This window comes from Watersipora subatra, chromosome 1 (assembly GCF_963576615.1).
Source record: "Watersipora subatra chromosome 1, tzWatSuba1.1, whole genome shotgun sequence".
NCBI lineage: Eukaryota > Metazoa > Bryozoa > Gymnolaemata > Cheilostomatida > Watersiporidae > Watersipora > Watersipora subatra.
The window spans coordinates 7,561,084-7,587,723 of NC_088708.1; the positions used below are offsets into that span (position 1 = coordinate 7,561,084).

Below are 26,640 nucleotides of genomic sequence, written 5' to 3' on the forward strand. Positions count from 1 at the left end.
TGTCCTAGACATGGACAGAGGGTTCTGTCCTAGACATGGACAGAGGGGTCTGTTCTAGACATAGACAGAGGGGTCTGTTCATGTTTAGGATAGACCCTTTTGTCCATGTCTAGGACAGACCCCTCTGTCCATGTCTAGGATAGACCCTTCTGTCCATTTCTAGAACAGACCCTTTTGTCCATGTCTAGAACAGACCCCTCTGTCCATGTTTAGGACAGATCCCTCTGTCTATGTCTAGGATAGACCGTTTGATTTTATGTCGATGAATCTCTGTTGCAGTTTGCGAGTGTTACGCACACTTGGAGTGCAAAGACTTTGTGGTGAGCAACTGCAAGCAATGCGCAACCTACACTCCCCATATTGATCAGGTAATGAATGAACTCTGACTACAGCTTATAATCTGAGATTTCTTTATTCTGTCATCTGGCGTCTCTCTAGCATATTAAATACTATTTGCGCTTGACCAGCCTCTTTCTGGATCGGCATTCAGCCGGAGCAACAAAGATCATGCCAGTAAGTGAGCTGGAAGATCTACTCAGCTCTCTACGAGCAAGCTTCTGGTCACAGGATCGCTTTGACAAGCTTCCTTATTTGACTGGCTCATCGAGCTGGCTCATAGATCTGCTTGTTTGGGATGCTCCCTTCTTGTGTGATTCAACCAACTTTTTTATAATTTGCGTTTTAAAGGGTGCTGACAGACTCTCATGAAAGATCTGTATATTTTATGCGGTGTTTAGCTTTGATCAATAAGGCTGTATTGTGTTTCTCTTGTTGCCATGCAGCGATCCCAGGGCTGATACTCCCCCCTAAAAGGCCTATTAGGTTTGGCCCAAAATCACGTTTTAGGGGGGGTTTTCAGACCATGGAGCACTGTCAGTGAATTTGCTACTTTAGGGGCGGGGGTTTCCACAACCAAGCCAGTAAAAGGGCCCATGCTCATTAACGTTTTATTCAGCCAGTAATACCAGAGATTGCACCGAAAATCGAGTCTTCATTTTAATGCAGATTGCTGCTTCTTGCTTGCTGACGGGAAAGGAAGGTAAAAGAGACAGTCGACACTGCATTATCTTAGCAACCCTTAAGCAATATACTCAGAATGAATGATATATTTATTTCATTGATATTCATTATGTTTTCCTTTGTAAATGAAAATGATATTCTGACGGTTGATGTTTGGAATAAGTTTTATTAACTCTTTTGCAGGCATAGCGACATTTTGCCGTTTGGCGATACTGACGCCAGTGGGCAGAGCGACTATTATGTCACCATACGAACGGCTTTTATAAATAGATTTATGGTTAGCTAATTGCTTTTTTTGTTTATTTTTTACCAATAGTAAACTAAAATATATTAGTCTCTGTTAACAACAAAAAATAATCTGTTTGCAGAAGAAAAAACGATCGTTTTTGCAATACTAAACAAACGAACAATCCGAAATAAAAATGTATTTAAATAAAATTGGAAACTTTGTTTGTAGCCTGTTTCTGCTTTATTAATGCATGAATCATATTAAATGTTTAGCGGGGCGTAGAACCTGGGTGCCCTCTAGGGAACTCCCAGTGTTTAGAAGGTGTATTTCAAATTGACCAACCAGGTGATTGGAGGTACAATATCCAAGTCTGGGCCTATCCAGGTGGGTGTTTCTTTCAGAGTATCAGCCCTGGGGCAGCGATGTACATGTAGCCCTCTAAACAATGCACTATATAAAGCCAAGTTGTCAAATTTAGTTTAGGCATCGCTTACTGAAAACATAATTGCAACTTTTAGCCTCTGCATCCTGGACACAGAAGTTCATCAGCGCAACAGCCCGGTCGCTCTGCAGTACTACATGAACAAAGGCTACATATTGAGCCACCGTCATGACACAAATTTGTATGGCAAAAGACTGAAACTTTCAAAAATACAGCCATAACCTTACATCAACTCCGCAAAGATCGACACAATTGGATTGATATTATTTGAAAGAACGATACTGTTCAAAAAATTGTGTTCATAAAAAATCGACTCCTAAAGAGTGACCTGATTATACCAAAAAGTAGCTGCTTGTTGCGAAGTAATAAATATAACGAAAGACACAGGAGGCTGAGTCCTCTATTATTGCTACCGACTTTGACACACAGTGTGCATTATCGATACAGTTGCGATTTAGGCATTCATCATTGCACCGAATAAGACATCATTTGTCGATCTTGTTAAGTCATAGACGAACTGAAAAACAACAAATTTGGTCAGCTTCCTGTCGGAGAATTTTCAGCCAGATGTATTTCTTTTCGGCGTTATGGCTACTTTTTGGGACATTCCAGCCAGAGGCTAATAGTCACCGCAGTATACCGTCGTTCTACTGACTCGGCTGCGATTTCCCTCCCCATGAATGTTTGTGCCTCTCCTGTTCTACTCAATCTTATGTTCAATGCACTCTCTCTATGAGTATTTGCCCTTGAGAGTGAATAGGCCTGCTGAAAGGAATGGAGGGCAATGCCTGTCACTAAAAGCAAACTCAATTTTGTATTATGTTGATCCAATTTCAAGGGCGGATAATGATTATTGTTGGTTTTGTAGAACACAGTGGTACACTTCCATCATTGGAGAGAAGGCAACCTGCCGAGCAACTCCAAATGCTCCCTCTGCAAGAAGACCTGCTGGTCAGGTGATTGTCTCACGGGCTATCGATGCGAATGGTGCGCTTTGACGGTGCGTCACTTTACTCAATCATGTTGTTTTTAGCAATTTCCTTTCGTTGTTACAAGGGGTCGAGTCAACCAGCCGATCGCTGGTAGTGCCACTAAATCTTGGTTCCCATATCGATTATGAAACCCCGGCGGTAATCTTGTGCAGCAAAACACTTGCGACGCTAGGCTCGGCGGCTTCTGTTCACATAAAGCTGCATCGCTATGATCACATAAAAATATTCACTCGCCACGCCATTTCGAAAATGCTGACCTTCACCTGTACAATGCATTTTGGGAAGATTTTGTCCGCGGCTCTTTGGAAAAGTTAAGCAGCGCTGAACTCTTGCATTATCTGCCAGTGATACTCGGCGCATAAGTTCACATTTCACTGCTGATAGCCCTGCGGTGCTGTCCCCGGTGCTTGCGGCATATATGGGAACCAGGCTTTAGGTAAGTAAACTATTAAGTGATCTGTGTGTATGACATAGTGCTATTCCTATTGTTAAGATAAGACATAGCGGGTAAATCTATTTTAGTCTGTTTTCTATCACAAAGATGTAGCGTAGTTATTTTTACTATTTGTTTTGGCTGCCAGAAATCGGGTTTTTCTATATAATGATCTTTTCTCACATGACATGCTCAGTCTGTCACTTTTCCGCAGCAGGTCTAACCTGTCAGCGCTGACCCAGTTTTCCACAAGCAACACCATCAGTTCTGTCTGTTCACTCTATAATCTTACCTCCTAACATTGCTAAGCACTGCGATTTCATGACACGGCTAATCCACAAGTCTGTATCATTCGTGAGATGGAAATTCCATGACACTGTTAATCCACGAGTCTGTATCATTCATGAGATGGAAATTCCATGACACGGTTAATCCACCAGTCTGTATCATTCGTGAGATGGAAATGACAAAATTCCGCTAGTCAAGCGAGTTTTATTACTCATAAATTTTTATCGTTCGTTTCAAGCTTGCAAAAGATGAAAACGGCATTTGCCAATGATGCGCAAGAGAATGTCGCGCAAGTTATAGCTATTCCAATTTAAACATTTTCTACACTTGAGTTGGTCCTATTTCGATTTGACAAGACAGGACTGCGCCACTGTGGCCTCTGGTGTAGAATGTCTTGTTTTTAACGAAGCGCTTGGGTTAATCTGCATCATGTTAATCTGCATCATGTTAATCTGCATCATGTTAATCTGCACCATGTTAATCTGCATCATGTTAATCTGCATCATGTTAATCTGCACCATGTTAATCTGCATCATGTTAATCTGCATCATGTTAATCTGCATCATGTTAATCTGCATCATGTTAATCTGCATCATATTAATGTTCATTGAAACACTTATCGCACGGTAACTGAGGTAACTGAACGTGTGTAGAATTTTCAAATCTGCATCATCCCCGCAATAGAAGCATAGTGTAGCAATATAAGTCTCAGGCCTGTTAAATTATCAGTAGGTTAGCTGGTAGGATGATAAGAGCTCATCGAAGCCTCTAATTCGTAGAGGGTGGGCAGGGCTAAGGAAGGTGGGGTAAGAAAGGAGTCGAGAATGCTGTAAGCCGGCTGCTCGTATCGCCGCTGCCTTACGCTAATGAGCATGCCTACCGCTCCATACCTACATTTTGTAATTGTTATTAATTTACACATTTAAACTACTGCACTAGTTGGAAATTGGCCCTAATGACTCAGTGTTATTTTTAGCCCACTTTGTTGGCATTCTGAGGATGTTTGGCGCGTTTGAGCTTAATGCAACTCGCATTAACACATTGTTCCTCTCCAATTAGGGCAGCTCACCAAGACCAGCCCCAAAGTAATTTATTTTGAACACCTCAGCTCAGCCATCTCCTGTATCTGCTAGTATTTCATTTGCGTCTACGCCGAAGTTAGTCAGTAATCACTCTATTGTTAGATATTTGAGGATATTGATCACACCGACACCACCTCCTTTCCATACCCACTCCTCATGTGTATGCCAGTGTCAATTCTGGCAGCGTTGTAACGCGACCTCGCTGTCAATGCCCTTCTTTTCATGCTATGCTGTCATGCATCTGACAGTGCACTACTGGCTCGCTGATTCAGCTGCGTATTACCCACGCCTAACATTTGCTTCTCCATGGGTTACCAGGTCAGCCCTTGCACTGCACATCGTACTTTTTTGGTTTTCTTGGGGCTATAGATTGGCTTACCAAGTGTTTTCCCATTCACATACCCCGTATTGTTGAGACGTGCCCCACATACCCCGTATTGTTGAGACGTGCCCCACATACCCCGTAATGTTGAGACGAGGTCGTGAATTTTGAGACAAAGCTTTTCTAGCTGACTTCACTAAAGTAAATAACATAAACTGAGAATTCTTTGTTTCTGCTTTCAGGCTCACCCAAACTGTCGGCGCAGGCTGCCTGTGGAGTGTTCATTTGGGAGCCTTCGGAAAATTTTTTTGCCTCCATATTGTGTAACAGTGCCGAGGCTTGACTTCAACATAGAGACTTTGCTCAGCTTCACAAAACCTTCCGGAATCAGTAAGAAATATTCAACTTTTTAAGTTGTCTTCTCTTTCTAGGTTCATCAGTCATACATAGTTGTACGCATGTTAGACTCTCGCCTCTCCAGCAATGTTGTACTGATTGGAGTATCAAGTGACATACAGTTTAAGTTCATCAAAATTAGCACATTATGCTTATTCTTCTTAGGTTCTATTAAATTGCACTGAACAGGCCTGTAAAGTTCAGACTTTGTTGGTTACCTCTATGGTTGGTTGGCTACCTCTATGGCTATGGCTGGTTGGTTACTTTATGGCTATGGTTGGTTGGTTACCTCTATGGCTATGGTTGGCTACCTCTATAGTTGGTTGGCTACCTCTATGGCTATGGTTGGCTACCTCAATGGTTGGTTGGTTACCTCTATGGCTATGGTTGGCTACCTCTATGGTTGGTTGGCTACCTCTATGGCTATAGTTTTTTGTGCTTAAGTTTTAATAGTATTGCTGACCTGTTGAGCGTAACTTTTGAAATCCGGTATTTGCCTTTGCTTGCACATATGTTATCGACTGTTAGTGAGCAGGATTGCATGTTTGACAACTCTTATATACATGTCCATCTATGCTTGCGCATAGAAACTGCCTGATTTTAAAGCAGTCTTGTTCTGCCTTGGTTATTTTTGTCTGTTCCTGTTGGTTTTTTTCTAAATAATTATGCAAAGTGAATTATGAAGCATCAGAGGTCATGAAGTGGTCTGCAGAGTCAAGATAATGTACATCTGTAAGGAAGGTGTGTAGAGCATTATAGAGATATGATATGAGTGATTAGCACATGGGTCTTGATGTGTCAACCATAACAGATCTCACTTCAGCTTGATCTGACTACTGTTATCTGTGTGAAAAAGTTTCCATGATAGCCTATCCATAATAAAGAGTTGTCTTCTCTTGTTTTAATACAATATTTACTAAGCAGTCCTTTTAAAAAGGCAAAAATTGGAGCTGTTGAGCATTAATGGTTAATAGTGGGGTTAAAGTTCACATTCTTATTATTAAGCACTGAGTTATTATTTTTATAGAAAATGAATCATTTGATTCTCTTACTCAACACACAATAGCTAGCTTGCGAGAATGAGGATAACAATTTTGTCCACGCACATGTCACACAGTTAGACATCACACGGTTAGATATCACACGGTTAGATATCACACGGTTGAATATCACACAGTTGGAAATCACACGGTTGGACATCACACGGTTAGATATCACACGGTTAGATATCACACGGTTAAATATCACATGGTTAGATATCACACGGTTGAATACCACACGGTTGGATATCACACGGTTAAATATCACACGGTTAGATATCACACGGTTAGATATCACACGGTTAGATATCACACGGTTAGATATCACACGGTTAGATATCACACGGTTAGATATCACACGGTTAGATATCACACGGTTAGATATCACACCGTTAGATATCACACCGTTAGATATCACACAGTTAGATATCACACTGTTAGATATCACACAGTTAGATATCACACAGTTAGATATCACACCGTTAGATATCACACAGTTAGATATTACACGGTTAATCTGCACTGTCAAATTCTGAGATTAACTTTTAACTCACACAGATTACTAGTTCTTATATTTTTAGAAAAAAATTTGAAAATATTTGTTGAAGCTATTAATTTTCTTGCTTTGTGATATCCAAATTTTGTGGAATTTTATGAATCCATTATAAACTAATGTCAAGTTATATATAGTCTATTGAAATTTTTACTGTAGGTTTATATTTCAAACTTTGCAATAGAATTGTTGGGATGTTGCATTTAGTTTTCACTCAATTACTTTTCATCTGTAACATTTAAAGTTTCCTGCAATAAAGATAAAATACCAATAGAAATTTAAATAGCGATGATATTGAATTACTAAATAATTATGAAGTTGATGGAACTTATCAAATTCATCAGCTACTTTTCATCATCATGGTACCTTTGGAAAAACAACTAGCTAACACAAATAGCAAGGGAAGGACACTCCATGTTTATATGTCATTATCTGACAATAGCTGCTTCCATAGCATTACTGTTCTTTGTATTACTCTAACTTTTGTAATAGTTGAAGAAGGCTAGCAGGAGTTCTAGAGCATTCCTTTTTTCTACAAGGTTTGCTAGCATATCAAAGTGTTGGTTAGAGTAGCTATAAAAATATGTTTACAGAACGAACATAAATCTACCAAAAGATGGTACCTTTTTCTCTCTTGCATTCAGGATCAGTTACATTAGGTGCAACCTTACTGATTGCTATGGATTAACTTGCGATGCATCAATGAAGTTCAAAGTTGTCGGACTGGTGTAGATCGGTCGTGATTGTATCACACTTACTTGTTATCAGTTGAGGTTAATACATGGAACTTCAGTGATTGGAGAATGAAGATACATAATAAGAAAAAGGGTGGCGGAGTACGAGTCCACACAATTGGTCATATTACAGTTCTAGCAGTGTATTCATGGATTAGCCAATAGATTTAACCGGTGTTTTTTCTGTTCCAATTACATGTATGTAGCTTCTAGTCTTTGCGCCCTTTAATTTTTAGGACAGCTTTTAATTTGAAAGAAGTTGTGTTCTCTTATTTGTTCCCATCAAAAGTACCATTCCTTCAACTCAAATATATCCTAATCACTGTTAAGAAAAAGTGAAATAGAGTAGTCGCTGCTGTATGAAGCCAGGTAGTATCCGTTGACTTCATATATATATATATATATATATATATATATATATATATATATATATTCTGAAGCTGGCGGTGCTCTTGCAGTCAGGTCTGTGTCAAGCGAGTGGCCAAGCACAGAATCAAGAGCTGATGAGGAGTTGCCTCTACTTGCCCATCCCACAGTCTCACCAACCGTTTCCGCTCCAACATTGTCCGGCTCCAAGTCACCTCGTGAGGCCAAAAGTGAGAAAGATGAACTTGGTGAGGATGAAAGTTAATCTTGCACGTGACTATTGGTTGGTAGTCGTAGTTCACGGGCTCAGTGATTTACATCTGCTTGCTGGCTCAACTACTAGTTCTGTTTCAGACAAGATTTTTGTGTACGATGGGAACGCGTCATACAAGGATGGGATCTATCGCGTCGTCAACATGCCTAAGAGTGTTACGGTCGCCAATATTTTGGTAAGTATTTTCTCAGCTTCTTTAAATTTTTATTGGTGTCTCTCTACTGTTTTGTTGCAACAGTTGGTGAAAGTTGACAGACATAAGGAGTCACTCATTTCTGTTTTGTGATCTTAGCGATACTTGTTTAGCTTTGGACCAATTCTCTGTTAAGCGAAGCATCCGCTGGTCTCGTCACCAGCTCCATGAGAATTCAAAGGTAGTAAATATTATTTAGCAAAACACTTTCAGTTGTCAGTCAAGTGCATACTTCGGAATGTCCCAATGATTCACTCCTAACAGAGTAGTAGAACTATCTAAAGTGCTGTCAGACTCTATTTGCCTAAATTCAGTCACTCACATTGGTTTCATAACATAGTTCTGTCTGGTATGTGCACAGGACGAGGTACTGCGACTGTTTCACATGCCGCCGGAGCCAGACAAGTTTTATCTTTCTGTCATAGGAGAGACTGGTGAGTGTCTGCAGGAGACAAGCTATATTCTTTTCATTAGCGTTTTATCTAGCGCTTCTGCTGACTGAAGATTACCATCTGAATCTTCGGCTTGTCACTGAGGCACTCTTATAGTGTGTAAGGTTAAATATGATGGATCAGTGCTCTGTTTGCTGTCTGTCTTACACTGGAGTGGCAAGATACTATAATTAGATCAGCCAGTCCTCATCTTTCTTTATCTTTATATATAAATCTCAAAGTCCATATTTGTATCTGTGTGTAATTCAGTATATCCAGCTATAGTTATTAAAATATTGAAATGAAGAATCCGTAGCGTAAAAGATTTGATCTCAGAACCTCCCATTTGCCAAGCAAATGCCTAACCAATTTAGCTATGGCGAGATTGATGGATTCATTGGGCGACATATGTCGCTACGTAGGTGAAAATACGCTACCAATATCCGTTACGGTGCAACGTCATTCTATGTATTAGTAAGAGCCGCGGATAACTAGCTTATATAAATTAGCTATTGGCAATGTACCGGGCTAATGGCAAGAGGCATTGTTTATAAGCTGAGTTTAGAATTGTGACACTGCTATCAGGCTGATTTTTAATACTTGTGCAACACCAGGCATTCCATTAGTATATATGTAAATTTCAGTTTTTGTCGTTCGTATGTCCAGTTATAGCGATAAAGTTTTAAGAACAAAAATTCCGCTTCGCACTGGATTTGAACTCAAAACCTCCAGTTCCAAGTTTCTGGTTTCAGTTCCAAGCAGACAGGTGTACTATCCATTAAAGTACGCATCCAACTGGCCATACTAGTGAATAATTGTGCATATACTTATTGCATAAATTACGCTTGCGTAAATACTATTGGTTACTACTAGCATGCTGAAGATCATGATTGTGTGAGAGATCATGATGCATAACGATTATATGCTAGCCGGTTTCAGACGAACGAATACGGCTCTTATTATAGCAAAGATTTAGACTAGCTTTACTAGCTTAAGTTACTAGCTTAAGTTACTAGCTTAAGCTACTCAAATTCACTGGGTTATTATTCTATTACCCATGCAACGCCGGACGTTCACCTAGTTGAATCATACATTCAAGAACCCAGTTTATTAAGAACTCACCAAATGATGAACAGTTTTCCTTTCCACAGACTATTTAAACTTTGAGGCGACCAGTTGTCTGTCATAGATACAGGGCTGAGGTCTACCTTAGGAAATTCTTATTCTTTAAGGAAGTGTCCATGCACTTTTGCAGAAGATGTGAGGCTAGATGAAAGGTATAAACTCAAGGACTACATTAGTACACCAGCTGTTGGCTGGGTGCACTCATTCTATTTACGACGCAAAGAGAAGGAGCGTGGTGAACTCTCCATATATATAGACAGCCTGTTGTGAGTGCATTTGCCTGTGACTTCTTATGTCACCATAGTATAGTGTTACAAGGTCAATGTTGCTTTGGGGCGATGCCACCTTCTTAAATGACTAAAGCGCATATTTAAATGCAGAATTAGCAAGTAGGATGGAAAGATGGTGCTCAATCACTGGATTTCTTTGCTTCAAAGTTTAGTATTTTTAACATACGTCAGTTCATGAGTATGTTAAAAACTACTAAGATTTGATGATAACGGGAAACTCTTCTTACTGTGATGTATATTCTTTGAATACCGATTCTTAAAAGCCTCCTTCAACTATAGAGTTGGTAATCACTGAATATTTCCAAGGCCTCTCACAATATCTGGTTTTGTACAAAACCATGCTTTGTAATTTCTACAGTGGCCATTGTATCAGTCTTCTATGATAAAAATTTGTTTAACATAGTTGAATTTAAAAGCAAGTCTTAAAAATAGTTATAAAATACTTAAGACTATCAACTGCCAAAAAAGACACGCTGACATTGCGCATCGAGAAGTGACTAGAACAAGTTAGTAACAATCATAAAATGGGCTTTGCTGTCTACTATGGCTTCAGCCTGGTAACCATGACAACCAACTAAAATTTGTGAAATTCATTTACATGCCATCTTTTCTGACTATGTAAACTAGTCTGTAATTATTCCATCAAAGAATAAATTCTTTGAAGCATATCATGGATGCTTGGGAACACAGTAATTGTGTTCTCATGCACACTCAAGAGCTTACAACTCTATAGGAGGGCCATTCTCATACATGGAGGTGCTTGTGTTGGATGCTGGATTTTTCTAGTAATTACGTACTTGTGTTGAGCTTATGCAATATGCCTCATCTCCTCGTCTCCCATCCTTAATTTTGCTGGGATTGCATTTTAGGCCTCTGCAAGAGAAGGCAACAAGCAACTGCGTATGCATACCAGTGACTATGAATACAAGTGCTCAAGAGTGCATGAGGCTAGCTCTCGTTCGTTTTGGACTAGCGAATGAAAACATAGATGACTTTGTGCTAACAACTATTCTTGTGGACAAGGCAATCATAGACCGGAAGCTTGAGTTGGACGAACGACCATTTAGTCTCATACAGAGTATCGCTAAGGTCTGTAATAACGCTGAGGCTACGTTGTACTTTGTAATGCGTATGATTTTGGATATGTTGGGTTCATTAGGTCAGAAGCATTGATGAATGAGAGCACTAATGGTATTGATGTTATATTACAGGACTCGGTGTGTAGAGCAAGGATGACTAGGTTCTACATACAGCTCAAGGAAGACCCACACGGCTCATTGATATCCATTTTTATTAGTAATCTACCTATTAGCTTAACTCAACATCAATATAGGAAAATTCTATTAGACATCATTGGTGAAGGTGAGCATCATGTGACGGTACTGTACATGTTGGATCACTTACTATTGTAGCTATAAAGCTCTGTTTTCATAGAAAGCATTTGATCTCTTGTGTTTAAAATAGCCAAATAGGTAAGACATTGTTACATAACTTCTGTTCTGATTGTGTGACAAGACCATCAACTAATGACTAGTGGAATAGAAATGTTGCACATTTCTGTTGCCATGATGTTGAGAAGCTTTACAAGGTGAATCAGGGATGCGGCTGCTTGTTGGAAGAAAGTGAGCAAGTCTCGCTTTCAAATCCAGATTACAGTTTTTTGAATAAGCGACTACATAAGAAATTTCTGCTGATCTTTTTCTCAATAGCCGCTTGTTACGGTAATAGATGACTTGTAGATAATTTATGGAGTGTGCTGGATGCGATATATTATGAATATGGCTCTCTAGTGATAAGCTACACGTCTGGAGAAAAGGCTAGTACAGTCTTTCAGCTCTTGAACAGCGCATCCTTCGCAAGCAAATCTCTCTACGTGATGCTTCTTCCTAAATTACAGGTAGCATGCCTCCTCGTAATCCTCTATCATTAGTTGGATAGAGTTGGTCAGAATATAACACGCTAAATGGCATCACACGCTATATAATATAACACGCTATGCTATATAGCATCAAGTGTCAAATAAACTAGATTTAGAAACCAAATATTAGTTATTTATAGTAAAAAACCATTGCATCTGTTAAAAAGGGTATCACAGCCAATGGTTTAATGGCATTTGGTAATGGTGTAGATATATTTAGTTGCTGCCTGTTGCAGGCCCACATGATGGCTGACACAGACTGTCCACTTCTCGTATTTGTAAACACTCGCAGCGGCGGCTGCCAGGGTCAGCAACTTATTACCTGGTTTAAACAAGTTCTTAATCCACACCAAGTATTTGATCTCTTAAATGGAGGACCACTGCCTGGGTAACTAGTACAATTTGTTCTAGACGTTGAGTTAAAATTCTATGAGCACCTTTTGCTGGAGTTGTTTTACCATTAAAGGTGTATATTAACAGAAGAACACAACTAACATATAGTCGGTCTATAGATTTGCAGATATCTGTATGCGTATAGCAGACCCACTGGTATGCGATTTGGCATTAAAATTCCAAAATTAAAACAACAAATAAATATTGCATTCAGTCTAGAAGCCTCTATGTAAATGGTTCACTATTTCCGTTATATTCTTTAGGGTTAGTTCATGCCCAGGAAGTAAATGTCTTCGTAGAATCATATATATATATATATGATTCATATATATATACGATTCATATATAATCATATATACGAATCATATATATATATATATGATTCATATATCTATGATTCATATACATGTATATACGAGGTCTGATCCAAAAGTTCCCGGAATTGAGTTGTATACTCGTGCATATTCACACGATGGAAAAACCCATTGCAGGGTTGGCTGGGAAACACCTCTGGAGTGTTGTCACAAAATTTCAGGTTGCTATGACAATGCGTTCTCAAGTGAGCTAACGATATGTCAAGGTTTGTCCGGTGCTTCCGTCTTTTTAAAAAAAATTTATCATGTGTAATAAACCAGAACAGCGCATTTGCATTAAATTTTGTGTGAAATTAGGAAAAACAAGGATATTACAACCTTTAAAATAAAGTTTTGATCATTCTTGAAAGCTTCCTTAAAATTGTTGCAAGCGTGCATCCTGACCTCGTTTTGGTCATCAATCAGCAAGCTTGGCACAAACTTTGCTGCAACTCGTTTAATTTGTTAAAAAATTGTTTAAATTGTCAGTTAAAACTTTTTGAACAGTTCCAAAAATATGTCCAGTCTCTCAAGATATCTCTAATGGTTAAACGTCGATCTGGCATGACTAGTGACCTCACACTGTCAATTTACGAGCAGGTTCTTGCCGACGCTGGTCTGCCAGACCTCGCGTCATCTTCAGTGCTGTCTCTACCTTCACAAAAACGTTTGTACCACTCAAAAATTTGTGTTTTTTATAGACCAGCATCTTCAAAAGCAGTAGTTAACATTTCAACTGCCTGAGTACTTGTTTTCCCTAATTTCGCACAAAATTTAATGCAAATACGCTGTTCCAATTGATTAGGCATGACGATAAATTTGTTAAAAAAATGACGGAAGCACCGGACAGACCTTGACATATCGTTAGCTCACATGAGAACGCATTGTCATAGCAACCTGAAATTTTGTGACAACACTCCAGAGGTGTTTCCCAGCCAACCCTGCAATGGGTTTTTCCATCGTGTGAATATGCACGAGTATACAACTCCATTCCGGGAACTTTTGGATCAGACCTCGTATATGATTCACATATATGTATATATATATATATATGGATGCTTACATATTGGTACTTAATTAGAAGTTTAAATACGTTTTAATCTATCGAATTTTTTCATTCACTGCCGAAGAACGTAGATTGTAACTTATATGCTGTCTTTTTATGGTTTTATGTCATCTCTCACTTACCTCTCGTCGATATTGCTTGCTTGATAATAAATATGTTTTAGGTAGTTTAATAATTCTTTTGCTGGGAATTTGTAATCTAAAAATATTCTAAATTATCACTTATTGATTGCAAAATCTACTAAGTGTTATATTTGTTTGGAAGGTGCGAATCATATGGCCCGATTTCCTGAAACTTTGGTTGCAGCGATTGCGTATCCAGACTAATGTACTTTTTTGACTAATATAATTTTCTTAATGGTTAGTGAGAAAAAAGAGTTGATTTGGTAACGTTGACACTGTGAAGCCCTGCTATTGAACCTTCTCATGCAATCTTAAGGATGACTAGTGCTAGTTTGGTGTTAATTTGCACTGTAGGCTCTACGTATTCCGCTCAATAAGGCGCTACAGGATGCTTGTGTGTGGCGGAGATGGCACTGTAGGCTGGGTGCTTCAGTGTCTTGACAATGTAGGTCAAGATGCTGTGTGCGATGCCCCACCCATCGCTGTCCTTCCTTTAGGCACTGGTATGTTTCCTATGTCAGTCCTTTTTGTTTGTCTTATCTAGCGTACCAGGAGATCTGATGTTACAATATTGTGGTGGTCATGACCATCGTAACTAGTCAGCTACACACTCCGTACGCACCTCCGTACACACCAGCCGGCTGTCGATCAGCTGAGCAGTAAAAGGAGGCAGGGCTTAATGTTTTTCTGTTGCTATATAAGACAATGGCTGCACACTTGAACAATTATACCAGTAGCATCGCTAGTGTTTGACACTTGTCTCTGCTATAATATATTTGTTCTCAAATATGTTATAGCATATTATTGTTTTGACATCTCATTGTTGCAAGAGCGTCTACACTTGATGACAATAATTAAAGGACCTAGATTTCCAAATGGACTGAGTCATAGACTGGCCGGAATATAGATTCATTTACAATAAGTTTGGCAACATTGTCAGCATATACTGTGTAGCATTGATCAAGGCAATTCTTACCTTTTTAAAAACTGTTGAGGGTTTCCAGCTTTTTGTTTATTAGGCGTGGCTATAAGTTTGGTTGGCACTCCCTTCAACCCCCACAGTCTCTTCTGCCTAATCACCGTGCTGAGATGTGATTTTGTGTGTTGCAGGCAATGATTTGGCTAGAGTGCTGCGTTGGGGTTCTGGCTACACAGGAACAGAAGACCTGATGAGTCTCTTACATGATATCATAGATGCCGAGGACATTCAGCTAGACAGGTAAAAGGCTCTACATAAGCCGGCAGCGCTCCGTTTAGCTTTGATTATTTTTAGCAAAGGTCAGCTGAATGATAGCAATAATCCGAGCGCTTTGTCTCTCTTCAGGTGGACTGTCATATTTCACCCTGAAGAGAAGGAGACTGATGAAACCAAGGTCGCTTTGGCTAACGACACTCAAATGGCTGACACAAATGAGGACACGACACAGATGTTTGTGATGAATAACTACATGGGCTTTGGTATCGACGCAGAGCTCTCCCTTGATTTCCATAACGCTCGTCAGAAGAACCCCGAAAAATTCAATAGCCGGTGAGCCAGTGTTTCGGTGATTTCAGGCGATGGCGTGCAAGGACTGAGCAATAGCAAGGGTTGTACCAGACAGGCATAGGACTTATAAAACAGGCATAAAACTATAAGAAGTTTTAACCTGATGACGTGTTATGTTTATTTCGTTTATGAATCAAGGTGCGAAACTGTAATAAAAGTTTGAATTTTTTGATACTTACGATACTAAAGTAAGTTATTAGGAAGTGTATGTATGATTGAGCGTTGCAATTGTTACTCCAGGCGGGTCACTTTATTTCTACAGTTATAATTACTAGTTGTCTCCTCTTGTTAGTCAACTGCTTCAATACCCTGACATCAAGTCTTACCCCAATAAGCTGAACATCTGTTGTAGCTACTATGTTTGGAATCAGTGGCCATATAATGGTATTCTATGCAGCTGATGGTTTGTTGATTTACTGCGAACTAGTAACTTACAAGTACTCACTTACACCGCTGGCTACAAACTTGAGTTTAACTGAAACAAGCACAGAATTGTAAATCTTCAAGTAAAACAAACTTATAAAAAACAGTGACTCGGTTATTGCAGGGTTTTTTGTCAAGCGATAATAATACATGTTCTATAGCCATAGCTATAGAACATGCATGTTTTAGCCATGTCTATAGCCATGGCTTGACACGCATGTCCTATAACCATGGCATGACACGCATGTCCTATAGCCATGGCATGACACGCATGTCCTATAGCCATGGCATGACACGCATGTTCTATAGCCATGGCATGACACGCATTTCCTATAGCCATGGCATGACACGCATGTCCTATAGCCATGGCATGACACACATGTCCTACAGCCATGGCATGACATGCATGTCCTATAGCCATGGCATGACATGCATGTCCTATAGCCATAGCATGACACACATGTCCTACAGCCATGGCATGACATGCATGTCCTATAGCCATGGAATGACATGCATGTCCTATAGCCATGGCATGACATGCATGTCCTATAGCCATAGCATGACACACATGTCCTACAGCCATGGCATGACACGCATGTTCTATAGCCATGGCATGACATGCGTGTCCTATAGCTATGGCATGACATGCATGTCCTATAGCCATGGCATGACACACATGTCCTATAGCCATGGCATGACATGCATGTCCTATAGCCATGGCATGACACACATGTCCTACAGCCATGGCATGAAATGCATGTCCTATAGCCATGGCATGACATGCATGTCCTATAGCCATAGCATGACACACATGTCCTACAGCCATGGCATGACATGCATATCCTATAGCCATGGGATGACACACATGTCCTATAGCCATGGGATGACATGCATGTCCTATAGCCATAGCATGACACACATGTCCTATAGCCATGGGATGACATAGTATGCTCATTTTCCAAATTCGTTCCCCTCCACGGTAATTATATTTTCAAATAGTCAAACCTTGAACCATTGTCTAGAAAAGGTAGCGGTGACATCGTCAATCAAGCTGATGGTGGTCCAACATAGACATAGATGATAATGACTCATTCATTACCCCAGGTTGCACAACAAAGGAGTCTATTTTAAAATGAGCTTAAAGAAAATGGCGAATAGACCATCCAAGCCTCTAAACCAACTACTGGTAGTTGAAGTGGACGGGCGGGTGCTCGACTTTCCTTCCATTGAGGGGCTGATAATCCTTAACATCTTCAGGTATGGTCTCAAGGGTTTATAGAAGACACGCTAGCTGGTGCAACGATGCTGTCTAACTTGTTGCATTAGCCATTGCTGCTTATTAACCGGCAATACATTTTAGCTGGGCATCAGGCTCCCACCCTTGGGGCCCAGAGAGGGATGTACACTTTAGCAATCCTAATCATTGGGATGGATTACTGGAGGTGATAGGAGTCACCGGGGTCGTGCACATGGGCAAGATATCCGGAGGGTTAGGCAGTGCTATACGACTAGCTCAGGGTGCCCATGTATGTATATGTATTCTCACACTCATTTTGCTTTCATTTACCATTAGTATCCTGTGAATATTTCTGTCAGAAATTTTTTATGTAACTAAAACAACCAGATTTTAGAATTGTACCAGGTATGCTATTTCGTTGATCGCAAAACTGAATCAGTATTTTGCATTTTGACCTTTTAAAGGTTGAACAAAATTTACATTACAACTATTTGGTATGAAAAGGTTCACCTTGTCTTACTCTGCTGTGTTGTAGGTGCAAAATATGTGGAAATGTGATTACAAGCTCTTAAAAGCTCAAAAACGAACAGTTAATCGCAGCCATCACGAAAACGCCGTAGGTTGGAATCCCTTGATTTCGATGACGTACTTAACTCGATGTGGTTATTGTTTTGACACATGATGTTATCACGTGAATTGAAAGTCCAATAAAAAGCTCAATATAAAATTTCTCGTAGTACTAGTTCATGACAAACACTTCGGGTTCTACCGAAAGCCTTTATCAAATATAGATGCTCGCTACTTTACAGTTTTGTTTCGGCTTGATCTAATCATTCAGTCGTAATCTGATCATGTGACCCATACTTCCTGCTGAATGGTGCGAACAATTTCTGCAGCATTTTTTGACTATCACACGTGACCAACAGGCTCCTCATGTTTATCAGAGGATGATATGCACTCCTTCGAGCTAAGGTTAAAACATTAAACTAATTTTTAGGCTAGGTTTTGAGATATCTGGTTTGAGTGCTCAAAGTGACAGCATTACAATGATGAAACAGACCCATAAGGACAATAGACATGGTTTTGTTGAATGGGTGAAGTATATTTGTGAAAATATTTCGACGAATGAGGTTGCATGAAAGTGTAAACAGAAGCTCATCCTGTTCAACTACGTCCCATTTGATTCATTTTGGAAAGGGATTTCAACCTGTGGCGTTTTTGTGATGGCTGCGATTAACTGTTTGTTTTTTAGCTTTTAAGAGCTTGTAATTATATTTCCACATATCTTGCACCTACAACACAGCAAAGTAAAACATGATGAATCTTTTGATACCAAATAACTGTAATGTGAATTTTGTTGCAAGTCAACCTTTAACAATACTTTAGAGAAAATATTCATCTATGAACAAGTTGTTTGTTTATTATGTGATTTATTATTATTTATTATATTTAATATCAAGATATTTTCACAGCTGAAGATTAGCATGAAGGACACTCTGCCTATTCATATTGATGGTGAGCCGTGGATTCAGCCCAAAGGTCAATGTATCATCCTCAAATCTGCTCTCAAGGTACAGAAGTCTTTTCATATTCTTTACTGTCCAGTATATAATTTTTCTCCATAGAGCTGCCCTCTGAAGTCATCATACCTATTATTGACCTCGAAGCCATCTTACACACTACAATCCAAATAGTTTTGGTTGGTATTTTGGATCAACTCCTAAGAATGTTGATTACACATGTGTGTTATGCATGCCTGGAGCTCACAAATTCAGCCCATCTGTGGATTCTCAGGGCTTGTTTAGTACCTGTGGTAAGCGGTCTTCTTAGTTATTGACCCTATTGCTGATTATCTGTTTCACACTGTAGGCCACTATGATGAAGAAAACTAAGGCTAAAGTGAGACGACGAGACACGGAGCCGAATTTAACGTTTGGAGAGCCACATGGCGCCATGGCACTCTCACAATCCAGCGAGCAAACTCATTTCTGATTGCTCCCTATATTCTTTGAACTAATCAGTATTGTATGGCAGCGCTGTCCTCATGTCGACTGTCCGTCTCCCTAATTCCATCTGCTGTCTAGATATTCTATTTTTAGTGTTGTATTCCACTCGTTCAAATAACTCTTACAGCTACATCATCAGCTACATCATCGTTACGATGTACCTAGCATCTATTTCTGCCAGTGCGGCGGGTCCCAAGCTTCGTGTATGCAATGATGCATTGATCACCCTGCCTTTCTCAACCAAACCATGATTTTAGTCTAGATTTTTTGGAGGAAAGTTAGATTAACTTTTTTACAATGTCACCCTTTGCGGGCGAGTGGTGTAATTAATTATATTTTAATAGAATGTTTTGTTTGTCGTTTTATATTTTTCTATGTGATGAGATATACGTTTACGAAGAATAGCGTCACGCGCTGGCCACGCAGACAACTAGTTTAAAGTTTAGTATTTGTATGCTGATGTCTTTGCTTGTTTTACACAAACTCGCATCCAAGCCCTCCAATGTTATCTGCAGACATAGATGAGTAGAGTATAAACTTCACCTGGTCACCAGTGTCACTTACATGTCTCATGTGTTATCACTTTCCTTTTATTGTTTGCCTTTTTCCATCCAGTTGTCATAAGAGTAAACACTTTCTGGTGTAGTATGAATTGATTTTCCTTTTTAAACCTTGCTGGTCAAAGTTAGCATTGTTGTTTGACTATCCTTGACAGGTGATCAGGTGTTGAGTCCATATTTACGGAATGGCTGGCCATGCGTTAGAAAGAATTTCTGTTATTACAATAAGCTTTATCTTCCTACTTCAATAAAGCAATGCACACAGATGTATACAATCATCCATCTTAATTTGCTTTTATTTGGTTTTTAGGCTAGCATTGAGTAACATGATTTCTATTTTATAGAACAAAGAAGGTGCTAGTTCTTAGCCTTAGGCAGTTTGTCTCTTTAATTATTGAGGTATAAAACATGGGTGTTCGGGCGAAGTATTTTTGGTCTCAATTTTTGTATCATTTTATTTGCAAGTTTAAATCAAAAAATTTAATATCCTCAGCTGCTGCTCAATTGTTTTCTATTCATCGCTGCTATGAAAACTTGCTATTGTTGTGCAAACTTCTTAGTTGCGCAAACCTTGAGGGAGTTGTTGATAAAAACATTGGAGGGGTTTCGATGCGGAACAACAACACAAATTTAAACCTTGACAATTTGATTGAATATTTGATCGTTCGCATCATTTTTCTTTTAATTTTTCACGACCTTAATGCGGTACCCTTCTTCTATAGTACTATCATGAGATGTTTTAGATGTTCAACTACTTAGTCTTGTTGGCTGTTCAACTCGCAACTAAACCTGCTCTTATGCAAAATGTTTGGAACGTCAATTACATTAAAACTTTTATTAGCAAGGTAGAAGCCTGTATCTTACTTTTTGCACTGTGTTAAGCCTTTTGACTAGCAGCATGTTTACTACTGCTGAATGAAATCAGCAATTGCTAAATCATCACCATGTTCTTTCTACGTAAGCATCTGGCTCTTGTTATCAAAATGTACAACCAAATAAAACTTTGAACTGAAGCTGAACCCGTGGCATTCGCTGAACATATGAACATGTCTTGGACATAATAATTTGACCTTTGGCAGCATATGTACATGGCCATCTTGTTACTATTGTTTCTTTCCATAATGCTTTTCCTTCATCTATGTTGGCAAACATAAACTGTGTGATCTTGGGTGTTATCCGCTTAGATATATTTTGCTATCGATATTCTGGCTATCCAAAACACTGCTTTTAACATCTATCAAAAATTGCTGCGACTGCCAAGGCTGTGGGCGACCCAGCTCACAATAATTTAGTTTTTTGCAAATGATCTCATAAACTCATGTAATAGTCATGAAAAATGAATCGAATTTGGATCGTTGTATCACGAAGACAAGTAAGAACTACCAAATGTGACCTACTTAATTAACGGTTGCTAATGAAGCCTTTCTGCTCCAAGTTTTTTCGTCTTTCATTTATCTGTCAACTGTATAACATTGCTTAGTATTGACCTTATTATAAGTTATTAATTGTGTCCATTAGTTTTTCTTTTAACTACTCAAACGAAACTGACCTATCAGGTTGGAGTCTGTACGTTTCTTATGTAGACAGACCTTCCATCAAGTTAAAATGATTTGTAAATAGTGAACTTTTAACAGTATTAATTAACTCTCAGTTTTTTGTACCTTGCTGTTTAAAATATTATAGAAATGATGCTCAAAGTTGGTATCTAGACAACCAATCTGTTTGGTGGGTAAAATTACCCACCAAACAATTGCCCCCAACACAACTGCCCCCGTCAGACAGTGTGTACAACTGTATATATTGTAGATCAGCTCAGGTGTATCATATATATGTATAACTATATCTATTGCTGATCAGGTCAAGTGTACCTTATACATGTATAACTATATCTATTGTTGATCAGCTCAGGTGTACCATATACATGTATAACTATATCTATTGTAGATCAGCTCAGGTGTACCATATACATGTATAACTATATCTATTGCTGATCAGGTCAGGTGTACCATATACATGTATAACTATATCTATTGCTGATCAGCTCAGGTGTACCATGTACATGTATAACTATATCTATTGTTGATCAGCTCAGGTGTATCATATACATGAATAACTATATCTATTGCTGAGCTTTTTAAACACTTTCATTTCAAGTCTTTCATAAGAAATATCGCTGTCAAATTTTGTTATGATTACTAAATCTAGTGTAATACACATTTCAACTAGTTACAGGTACTATAATAAGCGCACTAACTAGCTCATTCATAACCTTTTAGCACATCACTCTACTTGTCATCAACTTAATGAAAAGGTTCTTTTATTCTGCACAGTTGTTTCATATAGCCATACAAAACTTTGTACTGCTCACATTTTGTGTAAGATGTGACATAGCAACCCCATTTTTTACAGATGTCTGTTTCCATAACTGTTGTCAACATCTTTCCTTAGCTTATTCGTCAAAAAATAAGATTGAGGTTACTTCCGAGAAGCGATATTTATATATATGCATATTCTTGTTATAGTCATTCACCCTTCATCTGATTAAGCAAGAAATCTAGATCTACAAATACAAGCCTGTCACATGTGTATGTCGTATTACACATGTGACTATTATTTTCTAGTAAAAATTGAATATAGGCAGTTGTAAGCGTTAGGGTGATAATATGGTACTGAGAGTCGACAAATGTATGTTAGAATTGGCGGCATAAGCTCGCCATCTGGGTCTCCAAGTGTAATCTATAGCAGAACATGAAATGTTAATTAATATTCCAGAATGTTACCTGAATTGTAATAGCTTCACTGACACTTAAGCATTTAAATACCATGTAATATGGTTACCATGGTTACCCGATAATTTTGGAACTTATGCAAGCGAGTTTCAGTGATACACCTTTTTATTTCCCTAAAATATTTAGAAACAAACGCTAGGCAAGTGTTTAATACTAAATTGAGATAAATTGAAATGTAAATACAGATAGCTTATCTTCTCTTATATGTGAGTATATATATGTACAGCATGATCCTCTGTGCCTCTCATTCCTGTCTAATCTTTGCACAGCTGCAGGTGTCAGAAGCAATTGTCATGAAAGGTAGACTTGGAATCTTTGTTTTTTGTGGCTTGGTCGCTTTATCCGTAAGTTGAATAAGCAGGTACGTTATTTCTAGACTTCAAATTGTTCAAGCCACTACAATACAATGATACGTTCTTTGCTTACAGAGTGCCATAAATCAAAGCACTATTCGTGACCTTAAAAAAGAAATAAGGTCTATGATGTCAAAAGACTACAGTCTTCTCGGAGGTTTTCTACGCCTAGCATTCCATGACTGCGTGGGAAAAAAATGTGATGGTTGCATCAACATGAATAATGACGATAATGCAGGTAGGAAGATAGAACTATAAGATCTCATCAATGCTGTTCAGCTTACTTCGCCAAGTCTTCTCACAAATATATGAATTGTTTTCTGTTACATCAGGTTTGGACGTGTACATTAACAAGCTGGAGCCAGTCTATCAGAAGCAGAAAGTCAATGGAAAACTAGTCATGTCCCGTGCAGATTTTTGGGCTCTTGCTGGTATTGAAGCTGTCATGATGGGTTCAGAATTTGGAGTCTGCCCACGATGCGTTCCGAAATACCCGACGATAAAGTAAGCAAACAATTTGAATTGTGCAGATTGCTTAGAGACAATTTGTGCGACCCGCTTACAAGCCTAATTTGAATATACAATTTCCAATTTGAAAGTAAATTCATTGTTAGAAACAGTGGACAGTCAAATCGCATAAGCTTTTAGCTAGTTCTGTGACGTTCCGCAACAAAATGCATAAAATTTGCAGAAATAAAAACTTTTACATATTTACCAGAAAAGCAGAAAAAGATTAAATCAATTAACTCGCATCATTCTGGAAGGTTGATGGGCTCAGTTTTGGCTTTAGATTTCAAACTGGAAGAGTAGACTGTGTTGGCAGTCCTAAAGGTTCTCCCTGGACAAAAGACATGCACACTTTTGCGGATCCTTATGGTACGACCAAACAGACCACAAGCTTTTTTCGCAAACAGTTTGGTTTTGGTTATATGGAAACTGTGGCAATTATGGGTAAGCAATGACATTCTATGTGGTTCCCATGCAATGTAAAATTAGAGAGATGTCTGACATAGATTGTAACGTGTGGTCCATCGTCTGCTTCAGGTGGACATACACTTGGCCAGGCTCATCGGGATGCAACAGGATTCACTCATCCTTGGGTTGAGCGAAAAAATCAGTTCAATAATGACTATTACAAGGACCTGGTCAACCCACATAAGAACTGGACTCAAGTGAGCGTTGGGAGACCACGATTCGCCAAGTGGCAATGGGTAAGTGACTGAGCATGGGAAGCAACTCTCATCGGTTTATTTGTTGTATTTACATATTTCATTAAAAATGTACATAATAGTGAGAAATAGAAGGTAAATAAGGTGCAATGAAGATCCACATGTACAGGAGCTCAGCTAGTCGTGGTGCTGAGCACTGATTAGCAGTTTATTAATTTACCTAGATAAAAAAAATACGCAAGGGCTATTCAAGTGAATCAAGGATGTTTTGCTTGAGACTTGATTTGAAGTGTTTTAAATTGCTTATTTGTCAGAGGTTAGTAGACAGAGTTCTATGCTGCCGACACCTAAAACATGACACGTCTAAGACTCAACGCAGCAAAAAAAAATGGAAGTGGTAGAGCCATTAAAGAATGATGTGTGTTATATGTTAACAGTCGGTAACACCAATATTCTAATAATAGGATATTTTCTAGGAAAGTCGAGGCAGCGACAGAACTATGATGATGCTCAACAGCGACGTGTCTCTTCTCAAGAACCTGACTGATGTCTCATCAGGACGTGTTCGTGGTTGCAAGTACAACACATGTAAAACAGTGAGTCCATCCAAAGCTAACACAGCTTACTGGGTGAAGAAGTTCGCGAAAGACAACTCCCTCTTCCTCCAAGAGTTTGGGAAAGCGTTTCAAAAGGTCATTAGTCATGGCTACAGTTCACTCAAAGATGTGTCATCTTAGACTATGATGGTTTGATCAAGCAGCAGTGCTGCAGCAAAAAAAATATAGTGAGTGAAATTTAGTACGCTTGATCTGGTAACGATTTGCCAATGAAAACTTTATACAAAGGCTTTAGTGCATGAAAGCTACACATACTTGTACCATCCAGAAGTTGTGTTATCGTCAGAGACACGTCTAGCAAATAATACAGCAAATATTTAGCAACTGTGGCATGCAACATACACAAAAACCTATCTGTTTAATAATTTTAAAAAACGATCACTGAAGGTAGTGTTTCGTATTTTCAATCAATGAAAATGTTTTTGAAAATGAATTTGAATCAATGAAGTTCAAGGAGGCGTAATGCAAATTTAAAAATAGATTATCAGCCAAAGAAGTTGCATCTAAATTTTAACTGCTGCCATGATTTTGATGGTAGATTGTAAAATTTGTAAGGTGAGTAAGTCATAGTGTAAAGTCTCACATAAAATTAGATTGGAAAGCTAAAAATATCAATATGCATACATTCTGTAGTATCTCTAAGATGGTCTCATTAGCAGAGCACTAAGCGCTGAGACTAAGCGCACCATTCCCGTCGGACGCTACAGTTGATGTATTATTTTGCATCAGCTCAAATAGTTATGATGGCAACATTCATAAGCAGTGCATTATTCAGCAGTGCATTATTCAGCAGTGCAACATTCAGCAGTGCAACATTCAGCAGTGCAACATTCAGCAGTGCAACATTCAGCAGTGCAACATTCAGTGTCTGATAAAAACTCACCCGCCTTTGTCTTGCTCCTCTTTGCAATCTAAGCCAGCAGAAAAGCTACAACTGTCACCTGGGCAGCTTGACAGTCCTCTTCACCTCTGACATGGCCCCCTAGTTACCAAGCCTAATTAACGATTTTATCAGCATTCGCAGAGCAGCCAATTTGATACATCCAATTGAGAAGTTTTTTTAATGAATATTGACTGATTAGATAGTTTGTACAAATGTGGGCAGTTTAGCATGTCTATTGACAGCATGAGAACAAAATTTACACCGACCCACAAAGAATGATAACCATGAGTAAACTCGCACAACAAGGTGCAAGAAAGAGCAAATACTCTTTAATGCCTTCACTGGGTTAGCCTAATAATAATAAATAATAATAATATTTACATCTTTTTCCTAATAATTATTTTAATATAGAGGATTAGATGCTGACCCATAATTCAGACTTTCATGCTAACACTAAACTAAGGAGAGCATTTGATATGCACCAAAATGCGCACTAGTTCAATGTCAGTTTTGACTTTGCTAGTTCACCAGGTGACTAGTTAATCGGTAAACATCGAGAATCAAATGCTGAGTTGCTGGCATCCTTCTCAAGGTGTTTTAGTCTAGCCGGTGTTGTTGGCAGGCTGTGCCTTTTTCACCATATGCACAATTTCTGATAAGCTAGGTCACCGAACAGATTGTGATGCTACTTTCTACAATGAAGAATCTCCGGACAACAGATGGTGTTATTTCAGGTTTATCATATATCTGTATCGCTACAACAACTGATCATCTAATACTGAAGCTATTCTTATGTCCTCAGCGAGTTGTTAAATTTGATTTGTTGCTGAAACCTGTCTGTCTTCATTAGACTAGGGGAACGCCCGGATCTGTTTATAAGCAATGAGGTAATGTCACTTACCATTAGCCTGGCACATTGCCAATGGCTAATTTGAGTAGGCTTACTAATAAGAGCTAACTATATGCTCTCACGGGGGGGGGGGGGGGGGGTGGGG

At 38.9% G+C, this 26,640-nt stretch overlaps 2 protein-coding genes across 3 annotated transcripts in view; both read left to right on the forward strand.

Annotated features, from left to right (window-relative positions):
- Positions 1-20,100, forward strand: part of LOC137385980 (diacylglycerol kinase theta-like) — a 36,006-nt gene extending 15,906 nt beyond the window's left edge. Inside the window, exons 5-22 of the mRNA XM_068072616.1 lie at positions 280-368; positions 2,560-2,691; positions 5,051-5,198; positions 7,990-8,145; positions 8,252-8,346; positions 8,726-8,798; positions 10,051-10,186; positions 11,080-11,299; positions 11,422-11,572; positions 11,950-12,107; positions 12,365-12,516; positions 14,417-14,565; positions 15,173-15,281; positions 15,387-15,590; positions 17,136-17,288; positions 17,392-17,557; positions 18,741-18,839; positions 19,138-20,100. Of these exons, the coding sequence (XP_067928717.1) occupies positions 280-368; positions 2,560-2,691; positions 5,051-5,198; positions 7,990-8,145; positions 8,252-8,346; positions 8,726-8,798; positions 10,051-10,186; positions 11,080-11,299; positions 11,422-11,572; positions 11,950-12,107; positions 12,365-12,516; positions 14,417-14,565; positions 15,173-15,281; positions 15,387-15,590; positions 17,136-17,288; positions 17,392-17,557; positions 18,741-18,839; positions 19,138-19,260 (2,513 nt within the window). The 3' untranslated portion in view covers positions 19,261-20,100. The remainder of the gene's footprint in view (positions 1-279; positions 369-2,559; positions 2,692-5,050; positions 5,199-7,989; positions 8,146-8,251; positions 8,347-8,725; positions 8,799-10,050; positions 10,187-11,079; positions 11,300-11,421; positions 11,573-11,949; positions 12,108-12,364; positions 12,517-14,416; positions 14,566-15,172; positions 15,282-15,386; positions 15,591-17,135; positions 17,289-17,391; positions 17,558-18,740; positions 18,840-19,137) is intronic.
- A 2,638-nt stretch (positions 20,101-22,738) lies between these two features.
- LOC137385380 (putative ascorbate peroxidase) lies at positions 22,739-24,972 on the forward strand. Of its 2 annotated transcripts, none has more exons than XM_068071830.1 (6): positions 22,739-22,829; positions 23,052-23,214; positions 23,309-23,480; positions 23,767-23,927; positions 24,021-24,187; positions 24,622-24,972. In XM_068071830.1, exons 2-6 carry the CDS (start codon positions 23,103-23,105, stop codon positions 24,880-24,882), a joined length of 873 nt encoding a protein of 290 aa, XP_067927931.1. In that variant the 5' UTR covers positions 22,739-22,829; positions 23,052-23,102; the 3' UTR covers positions 24,883-24,972. The 2 variants fall into 2 exon arrangements, with proteins under 2 accessions (XP_067927931.1, XP_067927932.1); XM_068071831.1 differs by lacking the exon at positions 22,739-22,829 and adding an exon at positions 22,883-22,923.
- The last annotated feature ends 1,668 nt before the right edge of the window (positions 24,973-26,640 follow it).

What these genes read in the sequence shown, in the direction of transcription:
- LOC137385380 (XM_068071830.1), top strand. Translation starts at nt 23,103, where the DNA reads ATGATGTCAAAAGACTACAGTCTTCTCGGAGGTTTTCTACGCCTAGCA. An exon ending in GAATAATGACGATAATGCAG is followed by an intron (nt 23,215 to 23,308) that starts GTAGGAAGATAG and finishes CTGTTACATCAG; the next exon opens with GTTTGGACGTGTACATTAAC. An exon ending in CCGAAATACCCGACGATAAA is followed by an intron (nt 23,481 to 23,766) that starts GTAAGCAAACAA and finishes TTTTGGCTTTAG; the next exon opens with ATTTCAAACTGGAAGAGTAG.